Consider the following 17,874-nt stretch of genomic DNA (forward strand, 5'->3'; position numbering starts at 1 on the left):
TTGGTGGTCACCCTGGCAACAGGATCAAAGATATTTGGTTACATTTTTTCTGACACAACACATCCCTTGAAATGTGACATCAAGCCTCAGAGTTTCTAAGACGGTTGGGTTTGCAGGTTTCTTGTTGAGTAACCATTCTCTATGACATGCTATCCTGATTCTGTTGACTAAAAGTTAACTGGGGACTGCGGCCCTTGGCTAGGAGGTAATATGATAATGTTAACATAGTTCTTCAAAGTTTAACTATAACATATATCACCCTCTTGTTGAAACATAACCAAAATGTAGTATATTTACAATAATTTCAACCAAAAATTCATCGAAACATATAGGAAATTGCATTCTAAAATCTTTGACTTTTGTACTTCTGATGCAGAAACATTTTCTTCAAATTCCAAGTTTGATTCTAATATAAACAATATATTCATTTATATATTATACATTATATTTAATAAATAGGGGAGTGTAATCAACAGGATAATCTAACCCTTCTAAATATGTAAAAACTGTACCAACATAATTAATATCCAGTGGACATAAATTTTCCAAATGTACATTTTATTTTAAACAAAAGTACAAAAAAAACAAACATCAGGTATTTACAATACTTGCATGGCATGTTCACTTTCTTTGGTCATTCTTCCAATTTGATGGTTTTACACACAAGGTAGGCGACACACAGCAGCTTGGAGGTCTGAGATGATCGCATGCTGAATCTATTATTCAACCAGACGCTGAGCAACCTACTGATGAATCACAATTCATTACGTATTTGTAAAATCTGCAAGCAATTTACGTTTTGTTACGGTTTCAATCCAAGTTATGAATTATGTGACAATTACTGAAATTGCCTACCAGGACAATTGATCTTGTACAATATAAATAGCAAAGAGAAAATTAAAATCACATACTTCACAATCACATCCTGGTATTGAAACATTTTTTTTTAAATTTAGCAAATGCTCTCAAAAATGACCAAATTGGTGAAATGTACAGCTTCGCGTATTCCATCATATTCTACACAAATCTGACATGAAAACATGAACCCTAGCGCATGTCACAAACTGAAGCCATTACAGGTAGATTTTCAAAAAAAAGGCAAACATATCATGACGGCTACATTGAGACAAACACATTATCCTCTCTGTGTGCTCCATTAGAAAGTTATGCCATATAGCTACACAATAAACAATCATACCTTAAACACTGATGCAGCACAAATTGAGAATTCACTTACAGCCTTGAAACTAAAAAGTAATGTCACTACTACAGGCTCAAGGACTTCTTCTTGCATGAAAACAAACAATGGATTTATGTAAAACGATCTGTACAGCTAAATTAAAACCAGTGACATGAGTTGTGTTATGCTATACATTCTCTCAATGATCTACCTGCTTATGTAATGCAGTGGTTATGTCAAATGTACAGTGCGTTTAAAAAGAGAAACCGGCAAAGTTAACTGAGTTTCTATTTTTTTTCTGGTTACTTTGCAAAGAACTTTGTGGCACATCACCTACTTCCATGTATGCAACAATGCATACCATCTATAACTTATGCAGAGTATAACTGTTAACCCATAGCCTTTTCAGAAATTGTATCTACTTCAACTTTTTTTAATGACCAAACTATAATGAATGCACAAATAAACAGATTTCGTACACTGATGTTGTAGGCAGAGGTTGTTTGACGTGTATGACGTGAAGCTAAGAAGCAATGGTGGTGATGTCCCTCGGTCACTGCTATCTCCGGGGGCCAAAGAGTCAGACTAATGCGGGCCTACACATCCTTACAGCAAAAGGCAACTGGTCTAGTAGTAATTCTACTGGCATCAACTAACAAAACCAAAAAGATCTGCTTTTTCTCAGTTTCCCAAATTCCAAACATGAATCCTAATAGTAGATAAAGAAGTTTACACGTGTATCAGTAGTGCAGACAAGTTATGTATATCACATACAGTATCCATTCTTTTTCTTTCTTTTTTTAAGGAATGGAGGGGTAAGGGTTGGAGGGACTCGGGCGTGTTTGGATATGCTTTTTAGTCAAATTCTCCCTGAAACCAAATCCAAACCGTAGTCATCCCAATGTACACTCGTAATTTTTTTTCCCCCAAAGACAGAAGTGAAGAGAAATGTGCAAAGGTTCCAAGTTCTCACTGGAAAGAAAAGAATGAAAACAATGTTGTTTAAAAAGGGACTTGCTTGGTTTATCTTTATTCAGGCATATGATGGAAATGTTTTCTACCTTTCACATTCCCAAAGGATGGTTGCCGTTTCTTTACACCTCAGCTTTTTGGCTGTTCTCCTCCACTTTCTCCTCCAGTTTTTTCTCTTCCTCAGAAGACCCGTTCTCCTTTTCACCAGTCTTCCAGCTTCCTTGCCTGTTTGGAATAAAACACAGTTACCCAACATGTTGATATTCCTTCCCTCTACAGTCCTTTGTATACAAAAACAACTATATATGATATGACGGTGTGTTGACTACACATGTGCAGAATATCTAATATACACTGTCCCTAGCACTTAATGGAAGCTGCATGTATCCCCATACTGACAATATGGACTTCCTTAGCAAGTTATGTGCTCATGATCAATTAAATCTGTTCATTCAGAAAAGTTGCAAGGTTGATCCCCCGAGCAACTGTCCCTCCAAGTGGCCTTTAAAGCCCAAGATTCACTGTGGTCAATTGATCTCTTAGTTCATTCAATTAAAGAAATAGCCTAAAGTCCGATGAGAAGATCAATACCACTCTGATATATGTCAAGTACAAAGCTGGAGCCAGTAGGCAATTAGCTTAGCTTAGCATAAAGACTGGAAACATGGAAAACATCTAGCCTGGCTCTGTCCAAAATGTCCAAAATAACAATTGTAACTCAATATTTTAACCATACACCTGAATTAAATACTAATGCATCCTTTAAAATAGATTGGAACTGTTATCCTACAACAGGATTATGATTTGTATAATGGTCAATGTTGACTTCTTACTTGGACTTCTTCATGTAGACCCAGTATGCCAGGCCTATAACAATAGTGGCGACGAGGAGACCGACTACAACTCCAACCACCAACTTGGTTTGGTCATTATCATCCGATTGGTCTGTAAGACAAAAACAGAAACATGAGAGACCTGGGAGACACATATGTTAGTATGAAACTCCAGCCTGACTGGATAAGAACAGGGAAGAAAACAGTCATTATGGGCATTACATGCGTTGATGAATGGACACATCCGCACTGCACATGGTTATGACTCATTGAGTTAAATGTTAATGACAGATATTCTTAGTTAGTGACTCATTTCCATCAGCCAATGGGATTATGGACATTTTGTCAGGATGCTGGTAGCTCCACTCCTCTTATTCCTTCAACTCTGTGTTTATTAATGGAAAGACACTATCCAAAGATTGATTTTCCAGTGGTCGAATCCAAGGTGATGTTAAAAGGTAAATATTTAATCAAGAGCCTTTTTCTTTCAGTGAGCACCATTTGATTCCCCCATAGTCTTTACTTACCCCCTCCCCTCCACCCCCACCCACAGATTCTTACAAGCAAGAAGACCACTACAACTTACCTTGTTTATCCATTCTCACCTCCTCAATTACTGAAATCAGATATAAAATAAAATTAACTTCCAACCAAAAAGAAAACAAGGTTGATGACCACTACTATTCTACTACTACTACTTCTATTCTACTTTTGCATGCAAGTAGTTCAAAAGAGGGAACAGATTAAATCCAGCATCCCAACATACACACCACTGAGTGAAGGGGGAAAAAGAGAGGTGAAATGCTGTCTCAAACACGCAGGAATGAGTTAGCAAGAGAGAAACAAAGAATGATATTAACACCGCACACTGTTGGACAACAGTGTGTACGTAGTGCTAAGTGCATGCTTAGATTGCATTGTTAAAGTGGTGAGGTGATAGTTAGAAGTTAGATCTTCACTCAGTGATCCAAAGGCAAACAACCACCAATGTAACAAGAGATAAATCTACCTCAGAAGAAGCATAAATAAATGCAGCTAATTTATGCATCATGTATTTACACAGCAGGTGCTTTTTGGCTCACAATTTATCGCTAATCTTTCTCTAGTATGGAGTACAATTATGGATAAACCTAAACTGATTGGTTGATCATACAAAGTATATATCAGGCCGGTTCATGTCTATCCAAAATGATGTGATTTGTTATCCACTGAAACAACCAACCCTAAATGATGTAACCTTCAAGTACACACCTGCTAAATTATTGTGTTTTTTTTAAAGCATTTAAAAAAATGATGCAAAGTCAACATGCAGACACAAAGAGTTAGTGAGCAGAGTAGGAAAACATCTACAAAGGCAGATTACTGAGTTAGTCTTGAGGAAAAACACAAAGCGGAGAGAGACGAGAGGACATTTGGACCACTTTGTACTTACGGGATGACACATTTATAGTTCTGCTATCCACGCCAAACTCATTGGACACCGTACAAGAGACAGTCAGATTTGCAGTAGGCACAACTGTGATCTTGTGTTTTATCTTCCCGTTGAGGAAGGGACTCTCATCAAGCTGGGCAATAAGAGAAAAAACAAACAAATGTTAGCATCACATATCTAACTTGACCAGTGATGGAAGAAGGGTTCAGACCCTTTATTTTAGTAATGTTACTAATACACTGTAAAAATACTCTGTTACAAGTAAAAGTCCTACATTGAAAAATAGTATGTAATTATCATCAGGAAAATGTACTTAAATTATTAAAAGTAAAAGTGCTCAATGCAGAAAAATTCTCACATTTAAAACAGTTCTGTCAATCAACTAAGTGTTTAATCGTCTAATAATAATGTTTAGCTGTACTTGTAGGCCTATATATTGTTGGGTAGTTTAGTTTATAATAAAATAAACAATCTTAATTTGTAAAGTAACTAGTAACTGTCTGTTAAATGTAATATTTCACTAAAATGTAGTGCAGTAGAAGTAAAAAGTGGCATGAAATGAAATGACTCAATTAAAGTAAAAGTATCTCAAAATTGTACTTAAGTACAGTACTCAAGTAAATGTACTTAGTTGCTTTCCAACCCCGCACTTTACACTGTTTCCAAACCTGAAGTGTATATGCTGTACCACTAGGGGGCGATGTTGGATTGATATGTGACGAAGCCTATAACTGGGACAAAGACGTGTGTGTGTGTGTGTGTGTGTGTGTGTGTGTGTGTGTGTGTGTGTGTGTGTGTGTGTGTGTGTGTGTGTCTCAGGGATATAGACACTTGAGTCTCAGTGGAAAACCCCAGACACAAAGACAAACTGCCAACACCCCTTTTCACGTTCTCTACATACACACATACAAGAGGTTGTGGCAATTTTGATATACCCATTACTGAGCCTGTATTCAAGCCTTGCATTATTATCTCAGTCAATAGGTTTTAAGGATTGGATGATTGTAGGAAAACAAACTTTGACTGAATTGTAGAATTGTGTCTATAAAATCTATTGTCCCTGAGTGAAAGAGCTCTGTACACCTTCTGGAGATGATTACTGATGACATGGAGTACATGTCCAGGTTTTGAGGTTAAGACACTGTAAACAATTGCAACCATCCTACACATACCGTCAGGTTCACATGTAATTCAAACGACTTCACTGAGTGGTTTTTGCTATCAGTGTGCCCATGTAGAAAACACAGAAACAATGACAAAAGAATTGTCTTCATGACACACTGGTCCAAAATACTTTGTTTGAGCCTCAGAGAAAATAAAGAAATCTACTCTTTTGAAACACTGAGCACAACTGCCCAGAAATGTTTGGACTAGATAAGTGTGGTGGCTGGGGATAATACTAACAGTGCAAACTGCTGTGCACATAATAGGGAGTATTCACTCAGTGACAAAAGCAAAGCATGAACTGTCAGGACCATGACACTGGCAAACCTTGGATTTTTAGCTTCCTCACAAGGGGAGGAGGCTTAAACAGACTCTGTGTTTTCTGTGGAATGAGTTTCAGTGAGACTCAGACTGCCTCGGTTTAGTCGCACTAAAGAGTCTCTATAACTAAAGATGATCGAGTATGAAACAATACACACCTCCTGTCTCATAAATGGGCGCGGCCTTGTTTGAAAGTGAAATTAAGGTTGTGTAGTTCGTTTTGTATGTTATGTTGCTAACATGAGATTATAACACAGCAAAAAGACATATTTAGCATGATGAGAATCAGTTTTGGTAGGGCGGAACCTTATGTGTTGCCAGATCTGAGACAGAAACCAGTCTCAACCAAAGTTGAGTTTCTCTTGATTTTACTATCTTAAAAGTCAGTCAAAAACAACACACTATAGGTTTAAGGACTACAGTACTTGTTAATCACAAAGTATCACATGCTGCACATAAGAATCATCTACAATTTGTCTTGGCTACTCTGATGACAACATTCCATAAGTCATTGTCATAGACCCTATTGATTTCTACGGAGACCAGTGAAGTCTATTAGAAGCCCTTTCCCGGTGATAACGAGCATTACTGCGTAGCCTCCAACTGAGCTTGAAGACGTAGATGTGACGTGAGCAACCCGTCTGAAAGTTGTAAGTCTTCTGGTGGCTGTGCAAGAGAAATCTCAATCATTCCCAATCAGCAGAGAAGGCTAATTTAGAAGAAGGCTCATTACTGCTAACTAACATGCTAGTTAACATTAACATAGGCACAGGCTAATTACTGCTAACTAGCATGCTAGTTAACATTAACATAGGCACAGGCTAATTACTGCTAAATAACATTCTAGTTAACATTAACATAGACACAAGCTGATTATTGCTAAATAACATTCTAGTTAACATTAACATAGGCACAGCCAAATAATGCTAACTAACCTGCAAGATAACATTATTAATTAACCCTAAACAGCTTATGTAAGTCGAAATGCCTGCACGCTTATGCGGTACTGTTTGGTAATTCCTCTACTGTGCAACAGCAAGTCATGTGCAGATGACACACTTGTTGGCCTATTTTTACAAAAACGTACAAGGTAATGGAGCCTTTTATACATTGTCGTGTTTCTTATTAAATAAATAATGGAAAAATAAAGTCTTTAAATGTTTCAGATGTAAAGTTATTCAGACGTCAAAATGACTGGCGGTCAATGGAATGCTAACGGCGGGTGAGTGCTTGGTAGCATCAAAATGGCGCCATAGGAATCTACGCTTTGTCGAGGCTGGCTTACCCCCTTGGTTACCGTACTGCAGGACAAACCGCTTGCCATCTTACAGTAGTACTAGTACTGATTTATCAGTCAGAGAATGACTGAACGACTGACAGGAACATTGAAAACATTCTGAATGATGGGTCTCTTTTTGATTGTAGGTGGCCAAGATGAGGACCTGAAGAATAACCGTGATGTGTGGTCACTTGTTAAAGCTGATATCCATCTTGTTTTTTTAATCAATAAATCATTACATCCAACTGTGGCACAAAACCAGTTAACAAGCACATGAGGGAGACTCTTTCTCCATAATCTGTGATTGAGACAGCATCTTGTCATGGCTTATTTGGCTGTTACTGTCCAATACGTTACTGACGATAAATGCATAGGTGAGACTGATGAAATTAAGCACAAGCCCACCAGTATCCAGCTTCACATAATATTTTAAAGGTTTTGTAATGACTGTTTCAACCAAAAGGCGTCTGCCATTTTTGCTGTAGTGTGTGTCAACAAGTGAAAGAATACAAATTTCAGCATAAAAGTTGTAATCCTTGAGTGTTTTATTAAAACAAACCCTGTTTTGGATGTTATTCCGTGTTTGCATTTTTGCAGCAATATCTCTTTAGTGTAGTTAATCAGATACACTAGTTGCTCTTCTGTTGTATTATTGACAAAGTAGCTACTCATTTATTGTTAGGTGTAGTGTTAAACCAAATTTACTGCTACCACAGTCACCAGGACGGAGATTTTATGGATCATAACTTTAAACTGTGTTTAACATATGCGTATGAATGTATAATTATGGACTATTTACAGTGGCAGTGTACACCTAATGTGGACTTCTATTTCCACACTCTCATTCATAGCTCCCCAATACATCTGATTAGCCTGGATATCAGCCAAATTTAGCCCCGCCCACAACGTTTGAGGTTGGGAAGTTCCATATTCTGACTAGAATCTGAATTTGACGACGTCAGGCTACAATAAGATTCTAAAACTGGTCAAAATATCCCATGACGACAGTTTCTTTTTGCAAATATAGTTGGAATGGTTACATATATTTGAGTTTGTATCTCTAAATAGAATATTTCCAGTTTGTGTCTTTGTGACAGTAAGCAGTCTTAAAGCTTAGAGGAATGTGATTAATTTTCTGTGTGCTGGCACAAAAGGAGCTGAGTGTACATGAAAAACTAAAAATCTTCTTGCAATCACACAGTCGTTTCTATCAAACCCCCCAGATAGATATGACCTTCAGAAATTGTAACAATTATCAGAAAAGATGATGTGTGTGATTGGGATGAAGGCTCATACGGTAAGAGTGTGTGTGTGTGTGTGTGTGTGTGTTTGTGTCTATGTGTGTGAGTGTGCATACCGAGGTGCCGTTGATGCTCCAGGAAACAGCTGGCTTTGGAGAACCTTCTACCTCACAAATCAGGACTTTATGTGTGCCGTCTTCACCGCGCAGTTTGGACAGCTGCTTGATAACTGGAGCACCTGCAACAAGACGTAACTCTTCAGATACATCTGAATGAGTGCATTGTGGCGTGAATGGTTGCATTTCATGCATGCACACACAGAATGACTTAGAAAAGTCTTTACTGGAAGGAATAGTTGTACATTCCGTGAAATAATCTTATTCGCTTTCTTGCTGAGCGTTACATGAGAACATCAATACTACTATTGTGTCTGTATGACAATTATGGAGCTACGGCAAGCAGCAGGATAGCTTAGCTTAGCACAAAGACTGGAAATAGGAAAACAGCTAGCGCAGCTCTTTTCAAAGGTAACAAAATGAGCCTAATAGCATATCTACAGCTCACTGACTAACATGTTAAATCTCAATTAATCTGTAAATGAAGTGTAAAAGTGAAATATTGGGGTTGTGATTAATTTACTGGATCTTTTCTGCTGGTTGCAACCCCACTATTAAACCAAGTCATTTTTACACTTTGGTTTTTCTGTATGAATAAAACGAGGTACAATATGCTCATTTCTAAACATTAGCCGTAATCTTTAGGCTGTTTTTTTTTAACCTGAGCCCAAAGCCAGGCTCAATGTTTTCTCTTGTTTCCAGTATTTAGGCTAAAATATTCAAACTGTTGCCGGCTGTACCTTTATATTTACTGTACAGACATGAGAGTGGTATAAATCCTCTCATTTAACTCTCAGCATCAAAGCAAATAATGGTGTTTACCAAAAACATCTCTGAGTTTCCTTTAAGCCCTTACCTTGGACAGCCAGCTCAAGGGAAGCTTTAAGGCTGAGGGCCCCATTCGTCACCTCACATTCATAGACGCCAGAGTCAGCGTAAGTCAGCTTGGCAAATTTGGGCTCTTTGTCCAGTTTAACATTGTCCTGAATTAAATGAAAAGCACGGTCAATGATGAGCAAAACTGTTTTTTTTCACTGATTCAGGCTTTGTTTTTTTGCTTTTACCTTTGTCCAGGAGACCTTGTAGTCTCCGGAGGAATCAATCTGGAGAGTTACATCCATGGCCTCACCAGCACTCTTAACGATATTTCCAGAGGGGATTAAATTGATGTCTAGGTCTAACAAGAAAGAAGAGAATGGTGAAAAGATGATTCAGAGGCCTGACAAGGGTTGAAGCATTACTGTAGTTAAACACACAACCCCGCACTTGGCTCACTGCCTTGCAGATGCAGCATATTAGAGGCAGTGTGGTTGACACAACACGTTTCTCCACAAAGCACAGCATGACAGGTAGGCTTGCAGTGAGAGACATTAGGACTTTCTTTTGTCTTGTAAACACTTTTCGTAGTAACAAACAAGATTACAGGCAGAAAAAGAAAAGTATGCTGGCGTGTGGCAAAATTGCAGTCATTTCTACTTTTCAAGAATAATGTTTTGGTCTCTTACAGTTGACTGTGATGTCCTTAGACGCTTCCAATGTTGGGTTGTCAACAAGAGAACATTTGTATTCACCAGTGGTGTCCCGTGAGACATTCGTGATGGTGTAAGTATTCACGTTTTCCACCTTCACCAACTCTTCCTTTTAAAGACACACAATCAAACAATGGTCAGTAATTAGTTTACGATGCCTTACCGAAGAAAAACAACACAGTGCGTGAAATAAGAATGAAAAGAAGACATCTCTGAGCGTCCCAATGGGATATTGATGAGCACGTGTACCTTAAGGTGGAACATAAAGGCAGTAGGGGCGGGGTTACCATCTGCCACACACTTCAGTGTCACATTGTCTCCTTCTATCAGAGGGTCCTGAGCAATGACCTGAAGGACGAGGTTCTCTGTGGTGTCTGTGCAGAAAATAAGAGATTGAAAGTCAGAGAGGGGATATATGTTAGGGTGGAGGGTGTATTAAGTGGAGCGTGCGCCCCCAAAAGCCATGAGTTGGTACTCACTACTACGGAGACTGGTTTTGTCAGCATGCTACAGAGAGCTGGAACTTTGTGCCTCGGTATTAGTTGTGACCAACTTTCAGCTGAGGAGACGGGTGATTGCAGTCATATTCTAGAGGCACTAGACCAAGCAATCCTTTCAAAGCTCAATGTTTCTGCTCCATGTAAGACAAACTCGTTACATTTCTTGTAAGAAAGTATTCCGGCACTGAGTTTTACTTTAGTTTTACTTAACGCCACATTGAGCAGGAAACTTTGATATTTAATTCTGCGTTTGGTATCCATCCCACTACAGAGCCACAGAGTCCACATCTAATTTTTCACCATTAAAGCTGGGGTTACTGTTGTCTTTTACTGGCTAAAAGCAAAATAATATTCAAAGAAAGTGAGTGAAGTCCCCTCATGAGTGCCTTATTTGCACAATCACTCACTTTCTTTGAATATTATTTGTTTCGTCCTGCATGAGCAATTACATGGACGTGCACAACAGCGTCTTTCTTGGGGTAGAAGCAAAAGAATGAGAAAAAAAAACTGTCAATATAGTCGGAAAAAAATAACACCGGTGGCAGTCTGTATCCACTGGCTACAGCTGAGTTTTTTGAAAGAGATTTTCTTGTTCTTTGTCGAGAGCTTGTAGGTCACGAGCCGCCGCTGATGTAGTCCTGAAAAGCCCAGCGAGAAACTATGTGTGGTATTGAAAAAACTTGAGTTCAATTGAATAGTCAGGCTAGTATTAACATTGACTGTACTTTTCAGTTCACATCAATTCACATTTTGAAAAAAATATAACAAAATCCCATTGCAGTCAACAGGAAAAGAAAGCACAGACCAGAGGACCATGGAGATTCAATGCAGTATAAAACGGTTGTGAGTGATTTGCTACGAGTGCAGAACCTTTCCGTTGCTTTTTTTATCCTTTCATAATATCAAAGGTATGTTTTAGCAGAACTGGAATGCATTTAGACAGAACCCACTTGTTTTAAGTCTGCACTGTCTCAATGTTTCTTTTTAAGAATAGAAGATATTTAGATCTGGATATGGATATCTACCAAAGTATTTAAGGTGATAGACAATCATGGGCTACATTTAGTTGTTTTCATAATGTATATGAACATACCAAAGTAAAAATGTATGCTCAGGCTTACCATTATTCACTTGCAGAGCACTAGATGAAAGGATTGCTACCATATCTGTCCATTAATGTGAATATGCTGCAGGAGATGCTCAGCTTAGCTCAGGATCAAGACTAGAAGCATCTTAAACACTAACACGGTATGTACAACAAATAAAATCTTTACCTATTTTTAGCCAGGCTAGTTGTTTCACATCTTCATGCTAAGCTAACCTTACCCAGAAAGTATATAAGTGTTTTTTCTCAAAATGTCTAACTAATCCTTTAAGAAGTGCTTTTGTGGAAAATGTGTAGATCCACATCTGTAACAAAACTATTTTTGAAATCCTGTTAACAAAAAGAAAATGGAAAAGAAAATATAGGGCAGAGTATTCATTTTTAATAGTGTCTGGTGATTATGAAACTGAAAAAAACCATCATCAACCAGCTTTTTTGTGTGTGCAGAAGTGAGTAACGGCAACATGTCCAGTTTAGCAAGTGGGTCCGGTGAAGGTTGTTAGGGAGGTTGGGTGACTCACAGGTGATAGTCAGGGTGACTGGAGAGGACACCAGCTCGGCGCCCACGGTGTGCTGAGTGCTGCAGGTGAACTCAGCGTCCGTGTCTTCCTTCTTGGCCGAGTACTCCAAGATTGAGATAGTGGATGAAAGGCCAGTGGCAGGGTCCACCAGCACTGAGGCTTTGATGGAAATCCCTAGACAGAAAACAAACAACTCTGTCTGAAAACTCTAACAAGGAAAAAATGGTGTAATGACCAAAACACTGCATTCACACTACTGGCAAGGGCAGCCCAGTTCAACACTGAAGGATCGTTTAGAGTAACTGTCCCAGTGAGAGAGAATATGTACATCTGTGTATGTAATATTACAAATGTGAGAACCACTCCAAAGAGCTGTTTTGTTGGCATTTATCATCATCCGACGGAACAAAGAATACACACCTTTTCCGTCCGCCATAAGTGGTGTGTTGTTCTTCAGCCACGTGATATTTGCAGCTGGATTGGCGTCTTTTGCAACGCATTTTCCGAGCTGTGGAACACAGATCAAAATCAAAACTTGAGAAAAACGGCAAAGACCTGCACAAAAATATTGCAAAAAAACTTTCCATTTCATGATTATCGAAGACACATGCATCTTTTTAAGTGACCAAACATCTGAGCAGATTAGCTTTTTTAACGCCCTTCCTGCTTTCGAGGACTAAGTAGTTTAGTACGCAATAGACCATGAAATGCCCAAAGCATTTCTAAAGCCCCTTCATATCCTTTGGGTATTTTAATTGCAGTAGGGTGGGGTGGGGGGGGGGGGGTTCTGCTTTTTACTAATTCATGAGAATTTCTTAAAAGAACTCATTACTGTAGTAACATGGTCTCTTCCAAGCCTCAAGATACCTTAGCTCAAGTAAGCAATTTTCCCTTGATGATTTAACGCTTAATATAATAAACGTTAAAGGTATAAGCAATGTTTATCATTAAAAAACCACCTTAGTAAGTTTGCCAATCTCTAGTTCCTGTGCGTTGTCAGAAATCTCCAGGCCTGACGGCGCCTCTGCAATACATTAAAGAAAAGTGTTAATTAACAGGGTGTTAGTGTGGGTGATTTGTGTGCCGCGTTTTGCTCATTATAGCTCTTTAACTAAAAACCCAAAAGACACAAGTCAGCTTGTACTCACTGTAGATCACAACGTTAACCGGGTATTCTGTAATGTCTGCGCCAGCCACCACCATGCAGGTGAACGTGCGCTGGTCAGTCAGACTGGCTGCAGTGAGAAGCAGGCTGGAGTTTGCAGCCATGCTCACGCGGCCCTCATACTCATCAGTGGCGCTGATTATGACATCCTGGTATTTCTGCTTGACCAGTAAATCCCCAGAAAGTCCCTCTCCTTTGTCCTGGGGAGCAGAGCAGGGTGCATTTCTTACATGTCTGTCACATATGGCATTGGCTTCCAGTTCAAATAAAAAGCACACCGTTTTTTGTTCCCGGCCCTCTGTTCACGCAGTGTCATGTGGAGGGACAGGTGCACTGCCTAATGTCCTGCCTATGCACTCAGACTGGGCGTGGTTCAGACATGATAAGTGGGTGTCAGACGGGCTTCACCATTTTGAATCTATTGACGTCCGCTGTGACTTACATATTTCCACTTAGTGAGCAGGATGTCCTCTGTTTTCATGGCTCCATTGTTGCACGGGATCTCGAGTGTTTCCCCATACATGCCGATAAAAGTCTCCAAACCGCTGACTGCGAAAGAGAAAAAGCAGAGACCCAATTTTCAATGACTTTTTTGGAAGGGCTAATCTGGTCAGCTACAACACAGCATGACATTTTTTGACTGAAAAATTTAAATCCATTATTATTTTGAATGCTTCAAAGTCCCTTCCTTGTGTGCACTTTTGACTGACATTTATCAATGCCACTTAGTGTTAGCTCACATACACTAAGAACAGCACTTTCTATAGAGTTCAGCTAATTCTGCAGCTCCCTTCCAGCCCTAAATCTTGTTCAAAACATTGCTATGGTGACAAAGTGCTTGAGATGGGGGATGGGAGGAGGGTGCCAGCGACAGTGTCTCAATGGGCTGTGATGTTAGAGCCAGAGGGCTCCAGGGAAGACGAGGCTGCCATGGCCTGACTGAAAATAAGGTGCTGCTCAATTTTTGGTATTCAGATTCACATTTCAGACATCTCAGAGTTCAGGCTAACTTAACGCATGAGTGAGTGCCGGGAGATGAAAATCCGACAGCTAAAATCCAAAGCAGCTCATCAGCCGTTCAGTAATGTGTAAGAAAAGGAAGCAGTGGCCAAACCCCCTTCCATCTGTGGAATCTACTCATTTACTCATGTTTGTTGGATTTTACAGGAAAGGTACAACATTCTGTGTGCTTTCAACCCTGAAATTGTGTGATTATATTCATGCACAACAAAACTGCTGCTAACTATAATGGTCTGCAACTAAAGTTTTAGTCACACTTTCCCTTCCCAAGTCATCAGACCTTTAAAGGTTTCCTCAGAGTAGTGAAACGATAGGGGGCTTACTTCATTTGCTTTGTGCGTGATGCTCATTTGAATCCTATTTGAATAAAAGTAAATACTTTTACTATGGCAACCATTGTCTACATTAGGACAGAGTAACAAATGAGACCCTGAAGACATATTTGCCCAGTCCTATGTGATGTCAGGACAAGCACAAACGTCTGCTTCTTTCTCCGTCTGCATTCTTTCCCACATGTTAAACCTAATCTTGCCAAGTGCTATTCTCCCATCAAGACCATTAAACTAGTTCATTAAATCTTTTTATTTCACTCGTATAATACATTGCATTTCTAAAGCTACGCAACGAAGATACACACTGACATCAAACAGTTGGCCTTGCTGAACATTCCCGGCACTTGCCACTCATCTTTATGAGCCGTCAGCTCGGAAATAACACAGAGTGGGACGCTGAACTAACCAGAAAAGCTTGTGAGTAAAGGACCTACAGCAAGAAGATGACAAACAACAGACACCTTAATAATGTTATTTCCACCGGGCATGTTCTGCTTCTTGTTTGCCTCAGCTGTATTTTCTGTTGAAGTTGTTTCCTGCCACGTTAAAAGAATAGTTCCACATACGGAAAATACTCATTTCTCTTGTAGAGAATACGATAGGAAGATCGATACCACTCGTGTAGGTCAGCACAATATCTATATATCTATGTATAGTTTTTTATTGTCATCGCAATATTAACTGGCGCAATAAACATATCGCAAAAGGCTGCGACATACCGCAAAAGACAGAGATTTTTTGTGTTAGTTGAAAGAAAACTGCATTAAAAACTACACTTTAAAATGTAACTGTCATTCTTTTTCAGTGCTTCCTTTTATATACATATATTACACACACACACATATACATATATATATATATATATATATATATATATATATATATATACACACACAGTATATATATAATTTGTTTATTCAAAATGTTAGAAATTACTTTTTTTAAACATGAATCAATATGCAATCTGTTGAGTACAGGACCGAGTTCATTTAAATATCTGTTTATTAATTGCATTTTTATCGCGATAACATATACATACAGATACCAACAGTATATTTGACAACATTAATGCATACCGCACATTTCCTTCATATGGTGTTGCCCTACACTCGTGTGTCTCTTGAACATGAACCTGGTTAGCTTTAAGGGCTACCCCTAGCCTAGCCTAGCCTAGCCTAGCCTAGCTTAAAGACTAAAAACAGCAAGACTGGCTCTTACGAAATGTACCTTTTGAGCACCTGTAAAGCTCACGTATTAACATGTTACACCTTGTTTGTTTAATCTGCACAAAAAGTTGTGATTTTACAGGACCAGAGCCAGGCTAGTTGTTTCCCCGTTTCCAGTCTTTATGCAAAGCTAAGCTAATGATTTACTGGCTGCAGCTACATCTCTATCAGCAACACTCTGCAAAAAAAGTGAATTTTTCTTCTTAATTTATCTTTTTTTTCCATCAAACAGGAAACATGAACATATTCAATTAAAACGAATGAACTAAATACCATGTATAGTAGGTTTCTTTATTCACTATGACTGCCCTATAAAATAAGCTTGATTGATGGAGGCAAAAACATCAGTAATGACCAATACAGAGACCAGGAGGCAAAAATATACACAGAAGAGAAGGAAAAAGCTTTAAGAAGGTATGAATAATGTCTGTGGTGATTACTAGGCATCAGCTCTATCCTTGAGCATCAAAGCAGTATTAACCACCCCAAAAAAACTACTATTTAAGGAACACAGATACTGCAGCACACCGCCATAGATACGGCCCCTGCATTTGAATAAGGCTCAGCGACATTTAAAAGTGACAGCACAGGACAAAACAAACCTCACCATCTCAACTGCTGACAGTTTTACAAGGAATTCTTCACCAAATACAGGGATAAGGTCTGTCATTGTGTCAACTGCGGTACAATTAAAAGCATTTCATGCATGGATTCCTCTTATTATCCATGCTCAGCCACACCTAAAAAAATCATCTTGCATAAATAAAGTGAATTCAAAGGTTTAAAAGCTTCTTTAGAAACAAATAATACATTGATTGGCCTAAATAAGTGATATGCTTTTTTAAATGTCACCCCTAGCTCATTACTCAACTTGCACATATTCTGCATTCCCGTATTCATGGATAATTAGTGTGTAAGTTATACTTGGTTGTCTATGTGCAGCAAATGGGCTGCAAATTTGTTCCTGCATTTCACAGAGTCTTTATCGCATCCATATTTTAGCAACTGGGTGTACATCAGTCCGATCCACCTGGACCGGTAATGCGGGGTAACTGGTGTGACAGAGCATCGTCGTGTACCCACCCCACGCTCCATTTTTTGTTGTTCTGATGTATATCTAATGAAACTGACTCTCATGCTTGAATGGGCTTTAGCTAGACATGCAGATTTCTAGTCCAGGCAGAAAAAGATTTCCCACACTGGGCGGAAAATGGAAATTGAGACATTGTGAATCTATTAGAAGGAGGGAGTTAATGAGGTCTCTGTGCAGGACACAGGCACATGTTTTGCATACGTGTCAGACCCAATGATATCCTGCTACATTTCATTTTTGGAGTTGTTTTACTGTGCCAAAAGTAATTTGTCACTACCTAGATGATGTGCCACACCTGGGTATGTTGGTGCCAGACTCTCTAATGGTCGATGAAAAATCCAAGTGTTTTTCAAAATCTAGTTGGCAACCAACTCCACGTTTGTTTTCCTTATGTTGAGAACTCAAACTTCTCAGGAGAACGTCCGGCACAGCCTGCTGAATCTTACAGTTATGTTAAGTATTATATTCAGGTTACACTGCAAGCACTAGAGTTGGAAAGGTTATCACACTTCCTGTATTATAGACTCCTTCTATTTCAAATGCAAATAGGCATTTTTGAATATTCAAATGAAGCTGTGTTCAGCCTGTCTGAGAACTTTAAGAGTCTGTATGAAGGAAAAGGCTTCATCTGCGCAGATTACACTGTTACACAATGAGAACTAATCGCGCATGTTGAGTTATAGAAGACAAAGCTCCTGCTGCTTACTGAGATAAGGTAATCCTTCGCCACAAAAGTAGGTGAATAGTGTGACTTCACGTTGACAAACACACTATGCATACAAAAAATTATCTTCTAGCGGTTTATAGTCTATATGATGAGGGAGCAATAGATAGACATTCCAACT

The 17,874-nt window shown here is 39.0% G+C and overlaps 1 protein-coding gene across 2 annotated transcripts in view; it reads right to left on the reverse strand.

Annotated features, from left to right (window-relative positions):
* Positions 1 to 541: 541 nt before the first annotated feature.
* The window catches only part of LOC117942226 (CD166 antigen homolog), a 37,756-nt gene continuing 20,423 nt past the window's right edge, over positions 542 to 17,874 (reverse strand). The window contains exons 2-16 of one of the 2 annotated variants that reach the window (XM_034867587.1): positions 13,801 to 13,907; positions 13,342 to 13,558; positions 13,153 to 13,217; positions 12,614 to 12,701; positions 12,194 to 12,367; positions 10,317 to 10,441; positions 10,044 to 10,176; positions 9,603 to 9,715; positions 9,395 to 9,521; positions 8,539 to 8,660; positions 4,418 to 4,550; positions 3,572 to 3,601; positions 2,986 to 3,097; positions 2,242 to 2,377; positions 542 to 2,152 (exon numbers count right to left, since the gene is read on the reverse strand). In XM_034867587.1, coding sequence (XP_034723478.1) covers positions 2,275 to 2,377; positions 2,986 to 3,097; positions 3,572 to 3,601; positions 4,418 to 4,550; positions 8,539 to 8,660; positions 9,395 to 9,521; positions 9,603 to 9,715; positions 10,044 to 10,176; positions 10,317 to 10,441; positions 12,194 to 12,367; positions 12,614 to 12,701; positions 13,153 to 13,217; positions 13,342 to 13,558; positions 13,801 to 13,907 — 1,649 coding nt within the window. In that variant the 3' untranslated portion in view covers positions 542 to 2,152; positions 2,242 to 2,274. The remainder of the gene's footprint in view (positions 2,153 to 2,241; positions 2,378 to 2,985; positions 3,098 to 3,571; positions 3,602 to 4,417; positions 4,551 to 8,538; positions 8,661 to 9,394; positions 9,522 to 9,602; positions 9,716 to 10,043; positions 10,177 to 10,316; positions 10,442 to 12,193; positions 12,368 to 12,613; positions 12,702 to 13,152; positions 13,218 to 13,341; positions 13,559 to 13,800; positions 13,908 to 17,874) is intronic. The other variant, XM_034867588.1, reaches the window with a different exon arrangement.

Source organism: Etheostoma cragini, chromosome 3, assembly GCF_013103735.1.
Source record: "Etheostoma cragini isolate CJK2018 chromosome 3, CSU_Ecrag_1.0, whole genome shotgun sequence".
Taxonomy (NCBI): domain Eukaryota; kingdom Metazoa; phylum Chordata; class Actinopteri; order Perciformes; family Percidae; genus Etheostoma; species Etheostoma cragini.